Source organism: Labrus mixtus, chromosome 13 (genome assembly GCF_963584025.1).
Source record: "Labrus mixtus chromosome 13, fLabMix1.1, whole genome shotgun sequence".
Taxonomy (NCBI): domain Eukaryota; kingdom Metazoa; phylum Chordata; class Actinopteri; order Labriformes; family Labridae; genus Labrus; species Labrus mixtus.
Window position 1 is genome coordinate 4,623,197 of NC_083624.1, and position 24,991 is coordinate 4,648,187.

General features: G+C 38.5%; 1 protein-coding gene and 1 long non-coding RNA gene across 6 annotated transcripts; both read left to right on the forward strand.

Moving 5' to 3' along the window:
- Positions 1-2,079: 2,079 nt before the first annotated feature.
- LOC132986695 (uncharacterized) lies at positions 2,080-4,962 on the forward strand. The gene is made up of 3 exons (XR_009675538.1): positions 2,080-2,202; positions 2,536-2,625; positions 4,271-4,962. It is a non-coding gene; the product is annotated as an uncharacterized LOC132986695 (long non-coding RNA).
- A 1,557-nt stretch (positions 4,963-6,519) lies between these two features.
- senp7 (SUMO specific peptidase 7) lies at positions 6,520-24,305 on the forward strand. Of its 5 annotated transcripts, none has more exons than XM_061053259.1 (23): positions 6,520-6,681; positions 8,018-8,106; positions 8,922-8,987; positions 9,103-9,206; positions 9,807-10,061; positions 11,608-11,735; positions 12,876-12,997; positions 13,146-13,464; positions 14,565-14,725; positions 15,812-15,949; positions 16,043-16,076; positions 17,538-17,756; positions 18,347-18,768; positions 19,045-19,172; positions 19,968-20,084; positions 20,211-20,327; positions 21,429-21,524; positions 21,630-21,841; positions 21,944-21,990; positions 22,073-22,116; positions 22,808-22,876; positions 22,959-23,109; positions 23,578-24,305. In XM_061053259.1, the coding sequence occupies exons 2-23, from the start codon at positions 8,050-8,052 to the stop codon at positions 23,713-23,715; spliced, it is 3,144 nt and encodes a 1,047-aa protein (XP_060909242.1). In that variant the 5' UTR covers positions 6,520-6,681; positions 8,018-8,049; the 3' UTR covers positions 23,716-24,305. The 5 variants fall into 5 exon arrangements, with proteins under 5 accessions (XP_060909242.1, XP_060909240.1, XP_060909241.1 ...); XM_061053257.1 differs by having other exon boundaries at positions 15,809-15,949; positions 23,578-24,304; XM_061053258.1 differs by having other exon boundaries at positions 9,106-9,206; positions 15,809-15,949; positions 23,578-24,304.
- Positions 24,306-24,991: the final 686 nt, after the last annotated feature.

Below are 24,991 nucleotides of genomic sequence, written 5' to 3' on the forward strand. Positions count from 1 at the left end.
CTGTAGTATTAATGCACTGATAAAGAATCCTTATTCATATCTGAGCATTTACTGTACATTCACTCTAGATTATTCTGTTCTCACTGTTTCAAAAAAGTGGAAAGTGGCTGATACGTAAAATTAAAATAGCTGCGGGGGGATTCTGAAGAAGAGCTTTATTTTATGGATCTCATAATTTCCGAAAAAGCTGCTGATAAGTAAATTCAATGAGCTTCCTGGAAGGGAATATGCAAATCAGTTATAATAGGCTACTAAAGAAAATGGAGACAGTCAACTCATGCTTTTAATTAATTACATCCAGTTAATTTATTTTTGAATGTAGATTTTGTATCCTTTCAAGACCCTTTTTTTAGGCCAACATTGACATGAAGATGTAAAGAAGAACTTTACACATCTATGTCTCTGACAGTTTAACAAACTCTGACTGCTGATGAAGGACGTGTGCTGCCTTTGAATCTCTGTATATTTTGTGATGCATAAACTGAATATATAAACGATTTATTCATTAGCTGTCCACAGGCTGGTGATAAAAAGCTACTTCCAGTATGATAAACTTCATCCAGACATTTTAAGGTTTATGACATCCGTATATACTCCTCTATGGATAACTTCAAAGATGTGAAGTGTCTTGAGATAACATCTGTCATGAATTGGCGCTATACAAAAAACAAATGATTGATCGACTTTTCCAGTTGTTAAAAGTAACTAGGTCTATTCACCCTGCCACTCTATAATTTCCATTTGATACTTTATATAACACTACATTTCAGTTACAGAAAAAGTGCATGACTGTCTGTCTGTGAGGGTTCATGACTAAACAGTGAGTCAGTTCAGCCTGATTCATGGATCCATCATGGTTTCCTTCTTGATCTGACATGTTCAGAATAAATCAAGCTATAGGTGTGAAGATGCAATCTCTGCTGGCTTGACATTCATAAGCTCTGATACATGTATGATAAGTAATAAAGGGAAACAACCTTTTCTTTCTCTGAGGTGTTGATGTGTTGATGAACCTTGTTTTCTCAAGAAACCAAAATGATTAAGTCTTGATTTTGGACAATGGTAATTAAAAATATGGCATTGCCCCTCCCCACAGTTCTCTGAACAATCTTTGACTCTTCATACTCAAAGTTTATACAATTGGTAATACTTTTGTAATTGACTTATTTCTATAATAGCAGAGTTAAATCAAGAAGCACTAAAACCAGAACATCCATGTCCTCGAATAGCATTTACCCTAAAGCTGCCCACCTCCTTAAGAGTCAAAAAATAGACCTACAGGACAATTGTGCAACAGGGTTGTATCTCTAAAGGCTTCATCAGTGTTTTTTTTTCTTTCTGTTTTTGATATATCATATTCATTTGTATATTTCTAATTTTATCTCCACTGTAAATATATATAATTATATACATATGGATGTTTATTACATATATTTGTTAAATAGTCCCCACAATTTACCTAATAAATCAGACTCAGGTTTATCTACCCCATCCCCTTTTTTTCAAAATAAAGATCTTACCAAAACTTATTCCATACAATCTTGATTGATATGGCATACTCATTTAAAATCTGAATCTTTGATTTAGTACTTTTACTTGAGTTTTTCTATAACTGTTCATAAGTCAGCAATGTACAAACAAATAGATTTTAAATGCACTGGTAATGTTTTAATTAAAGTATTTCAAATCTTTAAAAAGACACGATGGTGCACTCAGTCATGATTATGTATCATATGTTCTTATCCTTTATGTTTTTGCCAGAAAAATGTCTAAGAATTATGTCAGGAGAACGAAAGGACAGGAAAACATAACTTAAATTCAGAAAATAACCGCATTTTTAATGTTTTCTAATGTAAAATTAGTTTTAACAATTAAGTGACTACAATATTTTAAAACAGGATATTATTTCAATCCTATTTTCTATCTCATATCTGTCCCTTTTCATAATCTCATTACATTGTCCTCTAGACAAGATTACTTTACGTTGTGCTCGGAGTCTTATCTGTTGTGCTCAACAGCTCAGCCAATCATAGCTTAGAACAGAGCTACAAGCCCCGCCCCTAGTTGTAAGCGCATTTTGTAACTTCCGGGTTTGCTTTTGTAACTGTATGTTGACAGAAAGCTGCGTCTGCTTGCAACAGAGGAAGATATTAATCCACAGACTAAAGCGGGAAACAAACATGGTCTGACTGCTGATTAAAGGTAGGACTTGGTTTTTATTATCTTTAATTAAACAACCCGACTGTTAATGTAAATACTTAATTATGTTGATTTGTATCCATCTCATCTGATATTAAGCACGCACTGCCTAGGTAAAGGTAAAATGTAAATACTGTAAAAAACAACAACAACAACAACTATCTACCTTGTGTGAATGAACCCTTCTACATACTTTATTATCATGTTAATTTCAGCATCTTTTCCACAACTCGCCACTATTGTCCTTTTTAGTGTTGTACATATTAATCTTTGTTTATTTGTTTGTTTATTGTTAATATTTAATGTTATACTTGTGTCGAATTCCTTTTTTTCCAGCTAGCATCTACGTGGTTAGGAAGATCCGGGCTTCCATTGCTGAGGGGGAGCAACTGGAAAAACCGATTCTGACACCATGTAGTGCTATAGGTAAGACAACAACCACCACTACTACAACTCCTGCAGAGGAAGCAGGAGGACAGAAGTAATAATACATTTTTATTCATGTTACACTTTTTTTTTAAAACACAACGTTGCAAAGTGCATTACACTGATAAAATTCAAATTTAAATTCAAATTCAAAAAAGTTTATTTGTCCCCGGGGGGCAATTCAAAGGCACACAGAGCAGTAAATTAACAACAGTGCAAGTAAACGAAACATTTTAAACCTAAATATAGTAAATAAGTGTCAATTTAAATACAACTTAAAGCTTAATCTTAAAAATACAAAATATAAAAGAGTAGATATAAGTGGACAGTGATCGGACTATCAGATGTAAACAGAACTATGTGCAGTAAACGAGAAATAAATATATATATACAGAGCTATGTGCAAGTAGTTAAGGTGAATAATGGAACAACAGAACTAATATAAACAATATAACTGTAAAGGTAAAAATTAGATAAATATAGTGACCGTAATGCAATGATGGATAAGAGACAACAGGAGTAAAGTAACCAGAATTGTATGAATACTGAAATAGAAAGGATAGAATAAAGTGATGTAGTGCATGAGACCAGATAAAGCAGAGGCAGTTAAGGTGCATGGTGAATGGAAGGAAAGTAAAAACAGCAAAGTTCACAGCTGAGAGCAAGAAATAACAATAAGATACAAATAAACATACATATGTTGTGGATTTTTCTGTTGGTAATGAAAGAGCTCAAGTCAAAGTCTTTTGTCTTTGTGTATTTTATTGCATATAATAAGAAGTTATTTTGCAAAAGGGGTAATCAGCTACAAAAGTAACAACAGTCACAAGTGCAGCAAAGATTCCCGGGGCAGTTCCGGTTGCAGAGCATATTTATACTTTCACAGGGTGTAGGTATTTTGCATATACATGAGTGATACATCGTCATTGGTTTCAGCTTGCCCTAGTGACTACGCCTTCTGCTAGTTTGCCCAGTGATTTATCTATGCAAGCTTCTTTCTATAAGGCACCTGGTTCGGAGGAACACCAACAGAAAGTCCTTTGTCAGGAGGGCACTGATCTAAGGTCATGCTGTACCCAGATCCTGAGGAGTGTTCCTGTTGGAGATACAGACCGAGGCCATACAGAGAAACAGTTTCTAATTGCTAAATGACGCACGGACATCCTAATCTTTTAAGGTCAAACGAAGGCAACAGACAGATAGTATTTTTCCACTACACATACAAACATGCATACGTCCATAAACACAATCGGGCATACACAAGTCAGATATGGGAGACAAAATTGATCTCGGTATCAACTCTAGTTTAAAGAATTTAACTGGTCTGTAGACTTGGAAGATCACACAGTTAACTGTTTACTTTAATTGTTTTGATCCCTGCAGCAGATTTATCTTATACAGAGGGGTGAGATTACTGTTGAAGTCTTACATTATGTCATGTAACATGTTGGTGAGATTACCATTATGTCATGTAACAGGTTTGTGAGATTACCATTATGTCATGTAACAGGTTTGTGAGATTAACAGTATGTCATGTAACATGTCAGTGAGATTGGGGTTAATAGGGGTAGGGGGGGGGGCTGCCATGGAGGAGCTTTGTATTGCACACATCACAGACTGACATACGATTCTCTTTTCTTCTTAGCTGAAATGAAAGAAGGACATGAGTCAAGAGGAAATGTCCCGGCTGTCGGGCTGAGCTCGGGACCTGTTGGAGGAGTCGGTGGAGCAGCAGGTTTGGGAACATCCTCAGAGACAGCCGTGAAGAAATGTGGCTCCTCCTGACCTTAAGGAGCAGCTGGACATGTGGGGCTGTGGTCACCTTGGTGGACAAATACAATTTGTCATCTTTGCATTAAAGGACTATAATCCTTTGATGATTCCACTTAAAAACAGGACAATGTACATGAACTGATCAACAATATGTAACAGAACCATGTGGGTTTCATTCCACATCTTAATTAACTGCTTTCTGGTTTCCATGTTGTCCAAGGTGGCTGATGTCTCGATCCTAATTGCTCATGTTTAGGCATTTTTCACAGAGAGGATGCAAAGTAACCATGTAAAAAAAAACACAGCTGCCACAAGTATCATTAACAAAGATTATTAACAATGTTGGTGTGCTATGGGCTTCAGGGGATTCTATAGGCACCTCAATGAAATTAAGACGGTCATGGCATTACATTATTGGGTTAGTCAGCATCTTCTCTGTGAAAAAAAAAGAAGACTTTTTTAATGTACTGCAGTGTTTGAAGGCTGACTCACCAACCTCTCTCCAGGGGCTGAGCAGGCCTGATGTCTTTCCTGCTGTATCAATAAAAATAATAATAATAATAATTGTGTATTGGTTATATTTGTGTATTTCACAATTTGTTGGTAATAAGTTTGTGTACAATGACAGAAAGAGAATCTTTAAAAAAAAGAGGTTTAGGAGACTGTTTTGATAATATTTTGACTTGTCCTACAAGGAAAAGAACATAATAAGAAACATTAATGATGGCTAAATTTGCAATTAACAAGTAAATTAAATGCAATCATTGTTATTTAACACGCCAGGGCTTTTTTAATGTATGGTAATAAGTCATATCATTTATCATTCACTATATATTTTGCCGATGGTTACAGTGAACATTCTTGTATCCGCATATGTGCGCAAGAAATTGGGAACACATCATTATTAGCTTCTATTTAAGGATGGAAGATGAGCTGCTTCTCACATAACAATGACAAACCTCTGAATTGACCCATTGAATTTTCATGAATGGATTTGAGTTGTGTAAATGTATATGGGTTGAACCCTTTTCTTTATATAACCCACTTTGCTAGACTCCTCTTGTGAGCCTAATTTTTAGCTATCGTCCCACTTTTTTAACATGAAATGTCCATCAATAGGTTGTATACATTGACTATTTTGAAAGAACACACATTCATAGAATACTTCTTTGGAACTGTAAAAAAAAAAAACAGAATTCTGACTTTATTCTGAGTTTAAAGTCAGAACTACGGGTACCTGTAAGGACCAACTCCGGTGGATAGTCACTGTGCAGGACCGTGCAGGACTGACTGGAGCATAATGGAGTGGGAAACAGCAGCAAAAACCGTGGCATGCTTTGTCACTGCTGTGTGCACAGTCATAGTTTAATGATACTGTATTTTTGTTTTTTGAGTTGCAAGATGGTGTACCACCCAGGTGAAACTTTTGTGTAAACTACTATGGAATCAGTTCTTTAGTTGAATGTTGATGAAGCCCCTTATTCCATATAGGTAAAAAGAGGGTAAATAAGATTTAAAAAAACAGTATTTTGACAATGTTACAAAGCATTTTATTATCATTCATATTGGACACAAATGTAAGAAAGATATTAGTCCGCTGGCATTAATATAGAAGGAAGTGTGTGGACAATTATGAAATGCAAAATGAATAACATTCAGTCCTGCACAGTGACTAGCCTAGACTAGTCCTTACAGGTACCCGTAGTTCTGAGTTTAAAGTCAGAGTTCTGAGTTTAAAGTCAGAGTTCTGAGTTTAAAGTCACAATTCTGAGAATAAAGTCAGAATTCTGAGTTTAAAGTCAGAGTTCTGAGAATAAAGTCAGAATTATGAGTTTAAAGTCAGAATTATGAGTTCTGAGTTTAAAGTCAGAATTCAGAACTCTATTTTTTTTTTATATATGTGGCCCTAATCCTCTTCCGTACAACCAGCATTAAAAACTAGTAAAAGCTAAACTGAAATTAAAAACAAAAAGTCAAAACGAAATAAAAAGAAAAACTAATGAAAAATGCAAAAACATTACAACCTTGTTACCACTCCTCAAATTTGCACCGGGAAACAACGTTTCTCCTCTTGTCCCCCTTCGATGTATTTCGTTGATACACTTCCGCTGTGCACCGGATGTTGAGAGGAAATACCGAAGCGCCTCCAAAATACTGAATTGAATTGAGCTAAAATGAGCTCCTGTTGTGTTTGCAAGCTACTGAGGAGATCGTTCATCTGAAAACAGCTGCCTAAAATCTTCCTCTAGTCTCTGTTTATATCGAGGGAAGCTGTGAACAAGGGTAAGCATTACCTTTCTTGTCTTTAGCTGGCATCATGGAGAAGGTAGCTTTGACTAGCTCAGTGTGCTAACGCTAGCGCTCGCTGATTTATTCACTTTCTGTTTCTCCTGCAAAAATATTAAACAAGTGGTTGTTAAAAGTGTGCGTTTGAAATTGTCTAAATGCACGGGGTATCCTTTAAAAATAGACAGCTAGTTGTTTATTTTTACATGAGTCACTTCTCAATTTATAATTTAATTCTGCAGCTATGTGATGTTTTTTTTTTTTTTTAAGATTTGGGAGTTTACGGGTCACTTTAACCCTCATGTAAATAAAAGTTAATGATATTTGTGATTTACAAGGGATTCTATGAGTCAACTAAATTACCACCTGTCTTTCCTGTTGATGAGGATTATCTTGTTGACAGCTGTTTTTGTTTTACATTGTATTTTGTATTTACATTTCATACTGTGCAATATTTATTTTATATTTCTGTAATATTTTAAATGTCATACTGTGCAATATTTATTTTATATTTCTGCAATATTTTACATTTCGATCTGTGCAATATTTACTTTATATTTCTGCAATATTTTACATTTCATACTGTGCAATATTTATTTTATATTTCTGCAATGTTTTACATTTCATACTGTGCAATATTTACTTTATATTTCTGCAATATTTTACATTTCATACTGTGCATTATTTAATTTATATTTCTGCAATATTTTACATTTTGATCTGTGCAATATTTATTTTATATTTCTGCAATATTTTACATTTTATACTGTGCAATATTTATTTTATATTTCTGCAATATTTTACATTTCATACTGGGCAATATTTATTTTATATTTCTGCAATATTTTACATTTCGATCTGTGCAATATTTATGTTATATTTCTGCAAATTTTACATTTCGATCTGTGCAATATTTATTTTATATTTCTGCAATATTTTACATTTCGATCTGTGCAATATTTATTTTATATTTCTGCAATATTTTACATTTCATACTGTGCAATATTTATTTTATATTTCTGCAATATTTTACATTTCAATCTGTGCAATATTTATTTTATACTTCTGCAATATTTTACATTTCATACTGTGCAATATTTATTTTATATTTCTGCAGTATCTATTTATATTCTGTTATGCTACTACCTGTAAATAACTCCTACCATACATTGCCCATCTTACCTGAATGAGAGTTCCTTTTTTTATTTTATTCTTTTGTTGTTTTTAGCTGTGGATGCCTGTATGTGTGTGCACTTTAAGGTGAAGCCAAATAATTTCGTTGTACAATTGTATAACGACAATAAAGACATTCTATTCTATTTGTTTCTTGCAGAGTTCTTGCTGTGCCTTACCAAATCTGCGACCATGATGGAGCGAAGAAGAGCCTTGACTCTTCCTTTTAATGTTAAAAAGGATAACCTGGTAAATGTGAAACATGTTTGTGTGAAATATTCTGTTTTGATATGTCAGCTTTACAAGTGCACATCTTGAATTGCTCTCTCATCATTTGTGATTTACTGCATATGCTGTTTTGCTGCCAACATAGCTAATGATGCGCTGACTGCAAGTTCTCTATGATCTGGCTTTGCTCTGCGGTCGCTTACATGCAGGCCGCCTGACTGCTACATTGCTGATGTATTTCTTATCAGTAAGCACTTCCTTGTTGTTATATAATGGATCAAAAAGCTGAAGCATGAGTAGCAGGAATCCAGATATTTGTACCCACACAAACCTGCTGCCATACTACTGCTATGCCTCAGTTTCCATAAAAATCTGTTACTATATCCTAAAATAAGTTATTATGATAGTATTTTTTAATTCAATTATTTTGTTTTTGATTATTTACTAGTTAAAATCCTTCTGTGGAAAAAATTCTGTGGAATAGTGACAAACCAGAAACAATAGGTTTACCGTTTAGGAGACACTACTTAGTAATAGGAAAAAGGCGATTTTATATTATCTGCCTAAAACTAAATGAAAAAGATGACTCAATTATTTGAATAGTTGCAAAGACATTACTTGTCAACCACCTTTTTCTATACCTGCTGGCTGAATAGCTCCATCTCCTTGCTTGTTAACACAATGACAAATAACCTCAGTGTGATGAATTAAACATCAATGCTTTGCTATTTGCACTCGCTCCTTTTGCACGGCTAATGAGTAGTTTGTAAGCTTGTGGCTGTTTTATTAACTTCATGTTTTACAAGCATGGTCACTAACTACCCTGTGAATTGTAGGTGGAAAATCCACTCAGAATTCCCATGACATGTCATTCACCAGACTATGGAAAGTTAGAAAGACAGGTATAAAAAACAAATATCCTTGCTCTCTGTCTGACCCCATGAAAAAAAATTTTGTGGTGGAAACAGGGCTATAATAATTCATTATAATTCTCACGCTGTTATATTTCCCTCTTAACAGGTGTCCTGGACAGCGTTTGCAGGTTGTAAACTCAGGCAGCTGGATTCACCGCATAAAAATGGATCCAACAATTTCGATCACATCCTCGCTATCATGGGCAGGTAAGCAGGCGCTGACTATTGTTCTGCCAATCACAATAACAATGGGGTTAATTGCCAAGTAAGTCTGCATTAATAATCTGCTCGTTGGTCAGCGCTCCTCACTCATTTTCAGCATGTGGAGGCATTGATCTTGAATTATATAAGTATGCAAGATCGAAATCATCTCAGTTGCACGACTTATCATTGCTAAGTGTTTAATCAAAATGAGGTCGGCAACTAAGCAAGTGTAATATGAAAGAGTTTTATGTTCAGATTTTTCTTGTCCTAAGCAGCAAATATAACCCCCCCCCCCCTCCAATCCATTGAAACTATTTGTAAATTTTCAGCGTATGTCTCTTGTATGTGTGGTCTGTATTTATTTTGAGCTCAGCTGTTCAAGTTAAAAAGAAACTCTGCGTCTATGCACCGGGGGGAAGCTTATCATGACTCTGCACATGGACGCTGCCCACCCCTCCCTCCCAGTCAGCTGATTCTTATAAAGTTTGACCTGTAATGAGAGAGATGTTGTGAGTGACATTTGCTCAGAGGAAGCTCAATGTTGCAGAGAAGATGCCGTCTAAAGAAGGTTGTGAATGTCTTCTACCCTGTGTTGTCTTTTAGGAGGAAGCCCCGTCTGGTCCTGCCAGATGTCCTACAGACAGAACACGGCAAGGATTATTTGGAAAGGATAAAACAGAGTCGTGCGTCGGAGAATTGCGGACACCTGTCAAGTACAGGGAGAGAGAGCGGAGGGAGCAGAGAGGAAACCATGATCTGCAGAGAAACCAGGTCCAGTCAGACTGAGGCCAGGACTGGTAAAAACAAGAGTGTAACCCCTAAATGCAACCAGAAGACCCCCTCCTCATCCTCTAATAGGTAGGAATACACTGTTAAAAATGATATGTCACCGATTGGATCGGTATTTAAAATAATCTCAGAGCAACAGGCTCTTGTATTAAAAGCTGCATCGTTTTAATAACAGTATTTGTTACCCCCAAACAAAGAAATTAACATCACAAATAGAAATCTTTCTGTGAAAAACACGTTTGCTGTAATCCACAAAATAAATGAGCTTTGACTATGTTGAATACGTAACATACACACACCATTCATTAAGCAGATGTGCGTGTCGTTGCCCAGGATGCATCTGTATCTCGTGTTGCGTGGGTCAGACAAAAGCATGCGTTGAGGGACTATATCTTCAGTATTTTGGAGCCGAACACAGCGCTCTGTTAGAGTTTGATTGGCTAAGTTTACAGATAAAGAAGGCTGCAGGATAACCTCACTGATTAAGCTACTGACTGTTTTCTCACGCAACCACCAGCTGACACTATCATGATAAAGACACTTAGGGCTTTCACACTTGCAGAAAACTCCTCCAGGAGTAGCTGTATGTGTTTACAAAAACAGCCTGAAATGATCAAGATATTGACAGGAGTGTATAAGTGAAAACAGCTACAGTGAGAGTTAACAGTCAAAGCACAGTTTACAGAAAGCACACAACAAAATATCAAGACTTTACAACCCTTTTATTTTGATGAAAGTTTGAAAAATTGCTTTAAAGTACTTTTCACAAAGACTGAATTTTCTTCCTGTTTCTACAATGGCTCTCCATGGCGCCTACATGCACTACTGTCATCTTCTCACTGAGACTCTGCACAGGGATTTAGCAGCAGTACATTTATTTCATTTTATGAAGACCAATTTTCCATCGATCCACAGATCACATGCGATCTGAATGTATCACTAATAACTTTGATCAGTTGCACCACTAGTCATAACTATCAGACATATTTTTAAGACATATTGCCAAGTGGCTGCCAGTTCCTCCTTTGGCTTCTGTACAGATCGTCTTTCTTATTGTGCAGCTGCAGCAACTCTGCAATAACATAAACTCCCAGAGGCTGACAGCTGCAGAAGAGAAAGAGGGACGTGTAACTTTTAAGTGCCTCACTATAAATGATGAGTCAGAAAATACAACTTACTATGAAAACTCTGTTTGCTTCCTTTCTGTGTGGGCTCGCACTTTTGGCTCACAAATGCTGCTGTTCTAGTAAAGTTACCGAGTCAGCTTAGTGTGGATGTTTTCTCATAGACCTGTGAATAATGAATCGGAAAAGCCACAAAACCAGTAGGAGGCTTTGTTTATAAGAGTCATTTAGTCTATTTGTTGTTGAAGGAGAAATGACTTTTTAATGGCGTTTGGCTCAGCTGACTAAATCTTTGGCTCTGCTTATTTTCCAAGCAGAAAACTAAGTGTTTTTTATTTGGCATAGTGACACACTAAAATGTTGAGTCAGATATGTGTTTGTATATTTGTTTTTCTTCTGTAAAATCTTCATTTTTTAACTCCTTCATGTGGGTTTACTGTAAATGAGTTTTTTCTAAATAAGATATTTGTGTTTTTCTTCCACATTTTCAGGTCAAAAGTCAGGAGAAGGTTACAAAACGCTGAAGAGGAAGAAGAGGACGGAGAAGACAACGAAGACGTGGAGGACGTGATCATTGGCAAGAACAACGGAGAGGACTACAAGTTTGCTGAAGTTGTAGGTGTGTAAACAAACACGGAGAAATACAAGCACAATTGTTGATTAAATCTCTCTCTGCTACTGAAGATATTGTTTTTATTATTGTTTTTTTATACAGCGTTATAGCATCATAATTTTAGTTGAAGCCTTGATAGAGTTGGTACAAAGTCATGAAAGAGTAATGCTGCTTTTCTGCCAAGGGTGAAGACTTGAAAAGTTTTTTCCTTTTTACCAAACTTTATATTTTTCATTTGAAGTTGCAAATTCAATGTAACAGTGAAGGCCTTTAAAGTCTAGAAACATTTGTTATAGGCATGTAAGGGTGCATTACAGGCGCCTTGACTTTTCACTCACAGCATGTCAGCGTGTTGGCACGGTGATGCTTCCTCCAAACCGTCTTTAAATGTCCCATATTCTGCTTTTTCTGGTTTTATATGCTCTTTAGTGTCTTTTCCATGTGTCCTGTGCATGTTTAGGCACATCTATGTGCAAAAATTCAAAGTCTGCGGAAACTCGGCTTCTCCTACGTCCTCCTGTTAGCTGTAGCATTAGCTGCATGTAACGCTCGGTTCTAGCCCCCCTCGATAAAAATGTGTCAGTGCGACATCATTGTCAGTGTGAGATCACTGATCTAAGCCCATTGGCTCGTTGTGGCAAGCCCTGCAGCTCATGTTGTAATTTCCGAGAAGCGTGCTGAGCAACTGACCAATAACGACAGAGCGGATCGGCAGACCAATCAGAGCAGACTTGGCCCACGTGGGGTCTAACAGTGTGGGCTCAACAGAGTGTAGCTGACGGACTCAGAGCGTAGAGGGAGCAAGGAGGAGCAGCACATGAAAACAGACACTTTTTTCGAACTTTAGCTATTGTGAACGTACAAAAGTAGGTACATAGATTAAATATACGAACCCCAAAAAGGGCATAATATGACCTCTTTAAGATGTCTTCTTTCTTCCAATGGGATGGATACTGAACGTTATACTTGTGTAAAATAAAACTCAGTATAGTTTACTCAGTTTACCCTTTGCAAGATAATCTCAGTTAAAAATGAAGCCACATCTTTTTGTAGTTTCTCTTAGTAGTAGAAGTGTTCTGGTTTGTCAGGGTTTACTGTGTGTGCTTCTTTCAGCTTGATGGGTAATTGTTTCTCTCTCTCGTACAGATTGCGGGTTGTCGGTAAGCTGGAAGCCTGCAGACGACACAGGAAGTTGTGATGAGTTTTCCCCCGCTAGCATCAAGGAGAGGTTGAGCGGTCCAGAAAAAGAAGTACAACACAACAGTGCGGTGAGCATCGAGATTGAAATCAAATCCATAAGCAAGTCCAGATAAACACTGTGTGTTATGTAAACATGCCTGCAACTTTTCTTGTTAGCCCCGCGTTTCAAATAATCCACGCTAAATTTGAGTTGTATATTCTGCGTCTTCCAAACAGAAGAGGAAAAGAAAGGAAGCGTTGTCCCAGTGCAATGGAACAGTCAGTCCTAAACGCAACCGCGAAAGTGTGCTACGCCTCTCTGGAGAAGATAGACGAGGTCAAGAGACGGCCACTTCACAAGTCTGTCTGGAAGAAGAAGGAAGTGGAGAGTACGGCGATTTGGAGAGCCTGGATCAAACCATCGTTCAGTTCACAGTGGGAGCAGCTGATCAGAGAGAATTTGTGCTCCCAGTCGTGAGTCTTCATTTGAAGGCTGGAGACTTAAATGTTGCCATAAACCAGGACACATCATCCCAAGTCCCCACATCTGAACCCAGTGAGTACACACTCGCAGGAGGCTCTTCTTTGAAATCTGGTCGCTCCTTTTCAATGTCCTTACCTTGTTGATTTAAAAAGAGACGGAAAAGTCAGCACACTAAATGTCCTTTAAGTTTCTTTTATCTGGCTAAGAGCAGCTTACAAAACAACAACGGACGAGTTTCAGCACTAGCCACCGCTGATGAAGGACATTCAGTGTGCTGACTTTTCTCTGTCTCTGTCTTTATAAGTGTTGTTGCGGTCGTGCACCTGAAACTTTATTTATTTATCGAGTGTGCTGCTTTTTTGCTGTTTTTCTTACCTTATTGTTCAAATTCTTTTCGCATCAGAGGTTTTGGCTAGAGCCCGACCGATTAATCCTCCAGCAGATAACACTGGCCCAGCTTTGATGGTCTTTTATTTGACATTTAGAGAGTCACACTTCAATTGTATTCTTGTTGGATGAAAAAACTGTGCCACAACTGCTCGTGTTTTTATTTTCACATGTCTGACTCTCCACAATATCAACATCGGTATCTTTAATTCAGTCTTGTTAATGAGTGTTTAACATTTAACAGGTTCCTCTTTGGCCCGTTCTTCACCCTTTTCAGGAAGTTTCAAGTCTATTAGATCAGCTGTTCAGTAATCTTTCCAAGAAACATACATGAGGACAAACAGAACAACAAAGGGTAAAACATAAATGAAAGCTCCTTGGCAGAAGTTAGACCAAAACACCTCTTTGTCTGACCTCATTAACCAGCACTGAGTGGATTTGCTCAGCCACTTGGCTCCAGGGTCTTTTTTTTGCCCTCGACTGCATCTTTCTTAAGTGGTGTTAGTTTGTTGTGCGCCGTTTGTTTTGGCTGGCGGTGGGGGGGTGTCCTTCATCTAAATTCTTACTGTGTGTCCTCTTTAGAGACTACTCGATTGTCTTTTGCAGGATTACTACTGTCCTCGCTTGCCTTCAAAGCCCATTATACCTCTTTTCATGCTGTATCAATTAAGGACATGCACGTTCTTGGTAGTGTGTGGGTTGTGTCTAAATAAAAAAAAACATAACATGATTCCAAAAGTTAAAATCACACCGGACCTGATGTGCTCCTCTTGTCTGCGTTTCAGTTGTGCTGTCTAGTGACGATGAGGAGAGCGGTGAGGTTCGTCAGCGCTGCGGCTCGGCGGTGAACACACCGGTCGCTGCAGAAGACTCGGCTGAACAGGAACAGACCTCACATGAAGATGTGGCCGAACAACAAGAAGCTCCTGATTTACCACACATACAGGTTTGTAGAATGTGTTCAGGAATTCACTTTCATTCATCATAAAACTTTGTTCTGCATCATATGTGCAGAACGGTTCAACATATTTTGTACAGCGGGTCATGTTCACTTGCTGTGAGCATCCTGGCTGGTAACATGTTATGGTGGTAGCCTGTAGCCGCCCTGTGTTTCTTTAATGACGCTATAAAGAAATAAGGAAGAAATGTATCGTGTCAAATAAATGAAACCTTACACTTAAAATTAGATCAGAGCATGATGGACTATATTCAATAACTTTAAGCTATTGTCTGCTGTTTTTTTTGTGTCATTTCTGCATTGCATTGTGGGATATATACGCAGCCATAGATTGCATAATGTAACATATAAAAGTAAAGTATGTGTTTCATATACTATAGGTTTTATGCAAAGGCAAAAAAAAATCTAAGATACTGTTTTAGTGATAGCATAAAAACATGAAATTTAGCCCCAGCAAAAGTGTCTTGTCCATCTGATGACCACAAAAATACATTTCCTTGGGTTCTTAAGCGTCCTTGGGTTCCTTGAAAGGCGCTATATAAATCCGAGTTATTATTGTTATGTGCCTGGATGTTAACAGGACTTAGCCCAGGCAAACCTATGATTATAGCACAAGGTTTAATCACTTGATGTTTTTCAAAAACTGTAGAAAATACCATGTTGGAGACATAATCGAAGACACTCGAGTTAAGAGGTTCATACAAGCTTCAGTCTGGGATTAAAGTTACCTGCTGTAACAAACATAATTGTTCACATTATTTCTGCCTCCATCAAGATACTGTTCAGAGAGAGCGATGCTTTAATAAATAAGCAGCCATGTGCAGTGCTGTCACCTAAATTGTAATTCTTGTCGCTACCACTAGATGGCACCACAGTAAAGAATTTTCAAATATTACAAATTGTGTCTTTGAAATGGCCCAAATAATATTATAGTTCCCGTTTTGGTTTCCACCTTATTTCTGGATCTGCTTGTCATCACTGTAGTATAGAGGTTATTGTGTCGTCGTACTGTTATTGTGTATTAGTTATGTTTACCGTTCTTATTATGCTGACCTGTCTGTGTGTGTGTAGCAGGTGGTGAGTGTAATTGTAGAAGATCCTGGTTCAGTCTCTCTCATCCCCAGTCAGGACATCTCCCTCACCCTCATGAGTCTGGCCTTCTCCACCCTGCACTGTGGAGGTTACAGCGGGAAAGCGGTTGGAGACATCATGGTAAGCTGAATAAACCACAGACACGCACGTTTTGTCACATATCTCATACTCTATGAATATCTCTGTCATGACATATAATATATCGTTTCACAGATAACAGAAGAAGATATCCTCATCCCCCTGACAGGTAATGTTGTGAACAGTACCGTGAACTATATATCACATTGTTTGTGGAGCGCCATTGGCCTGCCTTTGACCTTTTTGTCTGGGTTGTATTTACTCCGACCCAAGACAAAGCCATCCCATCTTGTTTTGGTGATGCAGTCTGCACACCATCCACGACCAGATTACTGGTCTATTTAAGATACCAAAGTGTGTGTGAGTGTGAGTGTGTGTGTGTTTGTCCGTGTGTTCCTGGATTAGGCCCTCAAGGCTCTGGTGCACTCTCACCTCCAGCCTGTGAACCCCCCCCCATCTCTGGGATCTAAGCTGGTTGTTCTTTGAGGTTTGATCTTTGACATGTGTAAGAAATATGTTTGTCAAACATAACAGCTAGCTTTAGTAGTTTAATTAAATATTCTAAGACTGATCGAGCAACAGTATCGTGAAGATATATGTTTGTACAAGCTACTCTCTGAAAAACAAATCATGAACATTTGGATGAAAATAGTTTAAGCCATGCGTGGCACTGTACGATTGTTTAAAAGTCGTACGACCAGATTGTCAGACACGGCCTGAGAGCTCACACGGTGCGATTACAATCAGGATCCCACTGATATGTTTCAGTCGTTCTCATGTGCACGGGCCGGCTCATCTGGGCTACACATACCGGCAAAAACGTTCTCCTTCTCTGTCTCTCTCGCACACTCACAGTCTGCAACACCATTAAACACGAGCTAACTAGCAGCTAAATCATTAATATTCCCTGTCAACTGGAGCTCTGCAGACATTTATGACATAGTTTTTCTTTCATGATTTGAATGAATATTAAATTGGGCTGAAAATTATTTGAACAGACACTCGTGATTTGAACTATGAGGTGACGTACACTGACATTCCTAGAAGCCTCGGATATAACTCGTGCTATTTGGCAAATATCAGCTCGCTAAATAGAGATGAAGGAGTAGCCAAACACAAATTCCAACTAAGGTGAACAGTAAAGCCAATCAATCTGTCGGTCTGACAATCAGTAAGTCAATCGTTCAGTCATTTAATCATTGAATCAGTCAATCAACCAAACGGGCTTAACTTCAACTCTTCACATAGTAAACATTCACTGCTGAACATCTGAGGCCCAACGAGTCTTCATTCATGACTTCAGTCATAACTCTCTATGCATCATGGCTTCCTCTGCCTCTTCCTCTATGTCCTTAAATTTAGACTTTCCTAGCGTGCACTGGGATTTACTGATCTTAAAAGAAAAATGTCTGCAGGATGTACACCAATTGGTTTGGTATGCTCTAGCTTCAATCTGGATTTTAGTGAACTGCAGATTGATAACTGGAACATCACAAGTCTGTTGTAGATGCCTCTGACTTTGTTTTTTACGCTTTCTATTAATTTAGTTAGATAAAAAAGCCACAGTGTTGATCGTTTCATACCACATCTCTCAGCTGCTAAGCTAACCCAGCATCTTTTTTGTCCCCAGACCCCAGTGAAGAGGTGGATGTGATGTTAACCTTTCAGCGTAAGGAGCTGAGGAGGTACAGCGTTTGGGAGCACCAAGAACTTGAAGCTGAGGGGCTTTGCTTCAGAAGTGAAGAAGCCTTCCCTGCTGCCCTTCTGTTTTGTGTGTCAGACTCCGGTGCTGCTGCTGTACAGCGGTACCTCGTCGACCTGTACGTCAAGCAAGACTTCATAAACACTGGTGAGAAGGCTGGCGTTCTTTCTGTCATTCGTATCTCCCCGGATAAACACACCAAAGTGAACACATGTGCTTCCTCGACAAAAAAAACCAAACACAACCTCAACCATTTTCTGAGTGCTTTTTGTCAGTTTGTGACTCTAATGTCAACGTTTATGATTTTGTTTTTACACGGATGAGTATTGTTAAAATCTCAGAGAATATTTAAGTGTTTGTCTCTCAACTTCATGAGTTTCTCTCAGAGTTTCATCACTTCCATCTCAGAGAAAATACAACTCTCTGCTTGCAAAATTGAGACTTAAATCCCGGGGAAATTCTTCATTTATTCTCTGATTATTAACCCCCTCCCCTCGCTGGTTTGTTATTTGTTTTTCATTGCCTAAGATGTCCCTTATGAGCTGTCCTAGACGCTGCTTGTCAGAAGAACACATTTCTACTACTAATTTCAGTTTTAATGTTTCACTTTTTATTCTTTTTTTTTTGTGTGTTTCATGTTTTTGTCTATTGTTTACAGAATTGCTCCATATGTTTAAAATATTCTTAATGGGTATATTCATGGAGAATATTAAGATCTCTTCTTCTTTTTTTAATAGACAAGGCGAGCCCCTTCATCCTGTTGACGCTAACAGATCCTCTGGAGGGAATCAAGGGGGCTTTATTGCGCTCTTTCCTGGAAATGGACTGCGTCAAGGGTCTTACTGATGAAAGACTGAGTGCAGACAGCATCACCAGGGAAGGCGTGCACCCTCCTGCTTTGACTCTGGGTGAAAGCATAGAGCTGATAAGAGAGACCGGCCGTGACTCTGCCCTGCTCTCTCTGCTTGGTCTGGAGAACGCCGACCATGGCCTCGACACAGACAGCGATGGTTCACATTCTGATGCAGTTGAAAACACTTCACCACTCATGCAGTTTGAGGACGCAGCCCAGAAAGAGACAGAGAAAGAGAAAGTACCAGACCTGGAAACAACAACAGTCGGGGACACTGGGAATCAAGAGTCAACACCCACCTCTGAGGTGAGTTTTTTTTTTTTTCAACCTTTTTGGCTTCTTAAAAGAAGCAGTTCTTACCTCATCAGGTATGCATTTGGTTAAAAAAAATGAGTTATGTCTTTGCTGTAGTTGAGTCATTTGTTGTGCCAGGAAAGTTAAATCATGCTAATTAACAAGAACAGGAGAAACAAGTGTAGGAAAGTCTGAATAAATACATCTTTGTTTTGATTCTGAAACACTGGCAGCTGAAATATTACCATGTGAAGTTTTTCCTCGTATTGAATACATTTCCTCCCACAGAGGTTAAAAAAGGACAACACTCCTGTATACACACTGTGCCATCGTAGAACCTCAGGATCCTACTCCGTGTCTCTGTGTAGACCAGACCGCAGCTGGACTAAATATAAACATCAAGGCCTCGCTCACAGGTATAAACCCTTCAATACTCTGTATGTATCTTCTCATGAAAGCACAGCAGGGATAAAGCTTCCCCATGAAAATTATTTTAGCCAGTTCAATCTGAAGAGTGCAAAAATAAGAGAAAATAGGAATGCAGCGATATAAGGTTTTGGATTTCCACTCTCAAATCTAGACTAAAAGTATTTTCTGACAACTGTCATGACATGGACCTCAGTGAGATCCATCTCGTATGTTGTGCAAGCAGACTCCAGGAAATACTCTGGTACTAAAACCTTCACCAAACTGTGACAACAGCTGCAAGACATTGACTGCATCCACTGTTGAAAATTGAGTATTGACGGTGTGCAGTTGGCCTAGCGTTTGGGTCACACCCCATGTGCGGAGGCCGGGTCCTCCAGGCGGGCGGCCCCAGGTTCAGGTCCAACCTGCAGCTCCTTTCCTGCATGTCATTCCCCACTCTCGCCTGATTGCCTACTCTATCCACTGTCCTATCAAATAAGGACAAAAGCCCAGAAATTAATCTCCCAAAAAAAATTGAGAATTGATCTCGAAAATACTTTTTCAGAGGAAAGGTTTTTTCACAATGGTTTCCTTTTTTTATGAACCCCTAAAGTATTCCCTCAGTGACTTAGTAGCATTATATTAAATCCTAATCCCCGTTTCTTCATGTTCCTGTTATCAGATTCTTGCCTATACTCTCAGCCCCTTTCAGAGGTTCAGAATCTACTGTACCTCTTTGCAGGGTCAGACTTTTAGCTCCTGTTATTGTCACCCAGCTCACTCTTTCTCCCGCCTCTGTGTAGGTTGATCCAGTTTCCTCCTCCGCCATTAAAAGGAGGAATCACTGTGACAATGGAAGACCTGCAGTGTCTTGACAGTGGGCAGTTCCTCAACGATGTCATCATAGATTTTTACCTCAAGTAAGTTGCACCTTTTTTAAACAAAAGGCTTCCTGACTCTGGTACTTTTGGTTCCGCATAAGTTGGTGGAGAAGAGACGAAGTTTTAAATGAATTCTGTGGATGTTTTTTTTTTTTTTGCAACTAGATATCTCCTCCAGAACTCCTCGGAGGCTTTGGCCGAACGCTGCCACATCTTCAGCAGCTTCTTCTTCAAGCAGCTAACGCGGAGAGACAATGCCAGTGAAGGAAACACCAATGAGACGTAAGAAGTGATAAAAAATAATTGTACACTGTTTTCTATCTTGTTCATATTCGTTTGTTTAGACACAACTTAAAGTGGCAGTAGGCAACGTGAACATCCCACGGAAAAAAAAACCTTCCTCTCCCTTAGCAACCTTGTACCACTCAGCTAAGCCCCTCCCACCACATGATGCACCGAACTTTCTTTATTGTCATTCAAACTTGTACTTCACAGTGCAGATAAGAACAACATTTTGTTGCATTTGGCTTGTTGTAGTGCAGGATAAAAACAGCAGCAAGTATTTACATAGAAAAATAAGGTGCAGATATAAATAGATATAAAAAGAAAAGCTATGTATAACATTTCTATACAGATAAATATATTGCATGTTTGTGATGTATGTTATATTGTATTTTACAGTCCAGTGAGGTAGTCCTGTTTGGGGGGGAATGGAGGGATTATTTTTGTGTTCAAAAGTCTTATAGTTATGTCGTACAGGACAGGAACACGGACAGTTGATCTTTGTACCATAAATAATGTTAAAGTATAACAACAGGTGTCATAACCGAGGGAGAGAAAGAGAGAGAGAGAGAGAGCAGGTTAGAGAAAGAGAGATAGCTGCAGACAGAATTAACATAGAATGACGATTCTAGTTTGTACAGATGGTCGGCTAGTTATGTGCAAGCTGACCTTGATTGGTTCTTTGATTCAGACTGGATAATTATTTTATACAATAAATCCAAAGAGGCGGATGTTCACAGACACAGATCAGGTCCACATTTATTTAAAATACATTTTAACCCTTACATTGTCAGTGATATGCAATAATCAAAATATTCAAGATTCAAAGATTCAAAATGTTTATTGTCATGTGCACAGTAGGAAACATGTTTCCCTGTACAATGAAATGATTTCTTTGCTGTCCACAATGAATGCAAACAATAAAATATTAAAATTAAACATGTAACATTAAACAATGTATGCTATGCTAGAATATGCTAAGTTAACCGGAGATTCTAATGAAATAATGTTGCTTACTGAAGCTTTATGGTGTTTAAGTTTAGATGAGATCCTGTATACATTTTAACACCCACAACTACATTTGTTTTTTTGTGTACCCAGCTGTCAGAGACAGAAGCGGCACCAACGGGTGAAAACATGGACCCGCCATGTGGACATCTTCGAAAAGGACTTCCTGTTTGTGCCTGTCAATCAGGAGTGAGTGAAATACAGAAAAAAAGAGAGATGTAATGTTCAGAGGTTTTTTTTTGTTTTTTTTTCAAGAATCACACATCATGTCACATTGCTCTTCTGTCTGTTTAGAGCTCATTGGTATTTAGTCGTCATTTGCTTTCCTGGAATGAAGGAGCCAACACTCGAGGCCTGGAACAGTAAAAACTCAAATAATGGGAGTAGCAACGACGTAACCAAAGATTTACAGGAACAAGAGCCGGCTCAAGGATCGAAAAGCCCGAATGATAACACAGAGGTTCCTTCTACACTAGAAAAGAATGACAACGTGGACACAGGGACGGGTATGTTTGAAAATAGCTTTTTTTTTTTAATGCATAGGTTATCCACTTAATTTATGACGTGATTGCAGAGCCGTAGGTAATGACTGGTTTCATGTATTTTAGAAAAAGCTCCAGGAGAATCCACCAAAGATCCAGCACCTGGTCCAGTGGTAAGAAAGAGTTATATCACAAATATTATGATATAAAGAGTTCTTCAAAATGTGCTCACCTTATTTTATTCTTCGTTTGTAGGACTGCACAGAGCAGACCTGCCAGAGAAAAACAGTTTGCAAGAGGTGAGTGTGTGGGTCCACAGAGTTACTGTTTATCTGGAGCAGCTACTGTCTCATACAGAATATCATTAATATAAATATATATGAATGGAAAGTTTAGTTTTTCACATCAAATCTCCAAAGTCATGGATCTATGGGTCATGGGGCGACAGTAGCTCAGTTTGTAGGGACTTGTGTTGGGAACCGGAGGGTCACCGGTTCAAGTCCCGGCACGGACCAAGTCCGGAAATTGGTCTGGTAGCTGGAGAGGTGCCAGTCCACTTCCTGAGAAATGCCGAGGTGCCCTTGAGCAAGGCACCGAACCCCCCCCCCCCCCCCCCCCCACCAGCTCAGGAGCGCCCACTGTGGGCAGCCCCCCTCACTCTGACACCTCTCCATTAGTTCATGTCCATAGGATTCTGTTTTTGCATGTGTGTGTGTATTTCAGCCTATGTGTGTGTAGCATGTTCACTAGACAGGATGTAAAAACGAATTTCCCCTCGTGGGATAAATAAAGTATAAATTATTATTTTTTTAAAAATTATTATTACGTCTTAAAATTTACTTTATTAGAACCGGCATTTGGATAGTTTAAAAAAAAACCCCACATATTTAAGAAAATATTCAGATTGTACAACCTTCATCTAACAACATTGTTGTATTTGCATGTTCATGTGGATTCAAACATTAATAACTGATGTGCTTATCTCTGTAGGCCGTGTATTCTCATCATGGATTCTCTCAAACTTTCTCTTCACGAGCGAGTCTTTAAACTCTTAAGGGAGTAAGTATGACACTTCATCTTTCTGTTTCTGCCAGCGTGTGTTTCTCTAAATGTTTGAAGCTCACTGGTATTTGTCTCGCAGCTACTTACAATCAGAATGGGAGGTACGTCGTGGTTCATCACAGGACTTCAGCCCTGACCAGATGCTAAACTCTCACTGCCAGGTTCCCCTTCAGGACAACAGCAGTGACTGCGGCCTCTACCTGCTGCAGTATGTCGAGAGCTTTTTAAAGGTAAAGATGGCCGCTGTAATATTAAAATTATAATTTTTTTGTCAGTACGGCGTCATTGTCAGTGTGAGATCACTGATCTAAGCCCATTGGCTCGTTGTGGCAAGCCCAGCAGCTCATGTTGAAATTTTCGAGACGCGTGCTGAGCAACTGACCAATAACGACAGAGCGGATCGGCAGACCAGTCAGAGCAGACTTGGCCCACGTGGGGTCTAACAGTGTGGGCTCAACAGAGTGCAGCTGACGGACTCAGAGCGTAGAGGGAGCAAGGAGGAGCAGTACATGAAAACAGACACTTTTTTTCAGACTTTAGCTATTGTGAACGTACAAAAGTAGGAACATAGATTAAATATACGAACCCCAAAAAGGGCAGAATATGGGCTCTTTAAGCCACAGCTTTTAAATTGTGATGTCTAAATGATGAGGTTTCTGAAGGGAAATGGGAAACTGTGTCTCTGCTTCTTCTCCCAGGATCCCGTGGTGCACTTTGACCTCCCTCTACACCTAGAACGTTGGTTTCCACGGCAGCAGGTGCGGAGGAAAAGGGACGAAATCCGAGATCTAGTACTTCACCTCTACAGAAAACAAAACCTGGATGCACACAGATAGACGCACGTCGAAGCTCTGCTGTTCAGTGCATCACATTCCTGTAGCCTTTATCAATCTCTGCTCATACTGAGTGATGGACGTTTCAGAGTGAAATGAAAAGATTTTCTCTTTATATTTGATGCTGTTTTTGTTTCATGCATTAGGTTTCTGTTGTTCCTGTGAGTGAAGAAGCTATCGATGAATTAAAAATAAAACAGGTAGGAGGTCTTTCAACTAGAAAGAGTCCTAACAGTAGATCCAGTATAGACATGCACAGCCCACGGACAATGTTTGTACCCTCTCTGGCTTTTTACTGATTGTTTTAAAGCTGCAAGATATTTTTTTAAAGCCTTTTTTGTATTTAAATCTTTTTTACATAGAATTCAAAGACAAACAAAAATAATGTAAGAGTAGAACAGTTAAGCATTGTTTGAACAGCAGATTGTAAACAGTTTTAGTTTGCTTGCTTTGCTTAACACTTAATGTCAAATACTTAAGTCTCAGTGATGGGGTCTCCAATCGAAAACGTTGTTTTATTCCTTGCATAAAAACTCCTTTTCTGGATTACTGAACCCCATGAACACTTAGTCCTCTACACATACACAGGTTGGCCATTTTTTCCTTCAATGACATGCTCCTCACAGGGTAGGAAGCTCAAATAAGTTTTCCAGTTTTGTACGTCATACAAAGGTAGAAAATCTGGCATGTAACATATTTGAGAAAGCACTAGCTACTGTTTGACTACAATATGTGCTAGCATTTCTGTTAGATAAAATAATGCAATACTGTGAGAAAGTAGTAGCTGTAATGTTATCTAGCTGAAGGCAATGTTTGCTTTTACATTGGTTGAATGCTGTTATGACTTCACTGCCGTTAGCTAGTGGGGTATCAAATGTGTTTTTTTCTACCTCGAATAACATTTTTTTTTTTTTTTTTAGATTAATCTTTGGGCATTTTGTGCCTTTTATTTTATTGGGGTGACAGGAAAGTGGATGGAGTCAGAAATCATGTAGAGAGAGAGAGTTGGGAATGACATATTGAAAAAAAAACAAAACTCAGATCGGATTCAAACTCAGACGTAAACTCACCTCCAGCATCACCTCCACCTGGTCATATTTACACCTCTAGTGAGAAAACCAAGAAGCTGTAATGTATACTTATTATTTGGCGATCCTATGTTGTTTATATTGCAAATCTTTAACACGGTAGTACTGCACTATTAACTATTAATAAGCATTTGAGCTTTTCACTCCTAGTGAGACATCAGAGGAAAATGACAGCATAGGAATTATTTAAA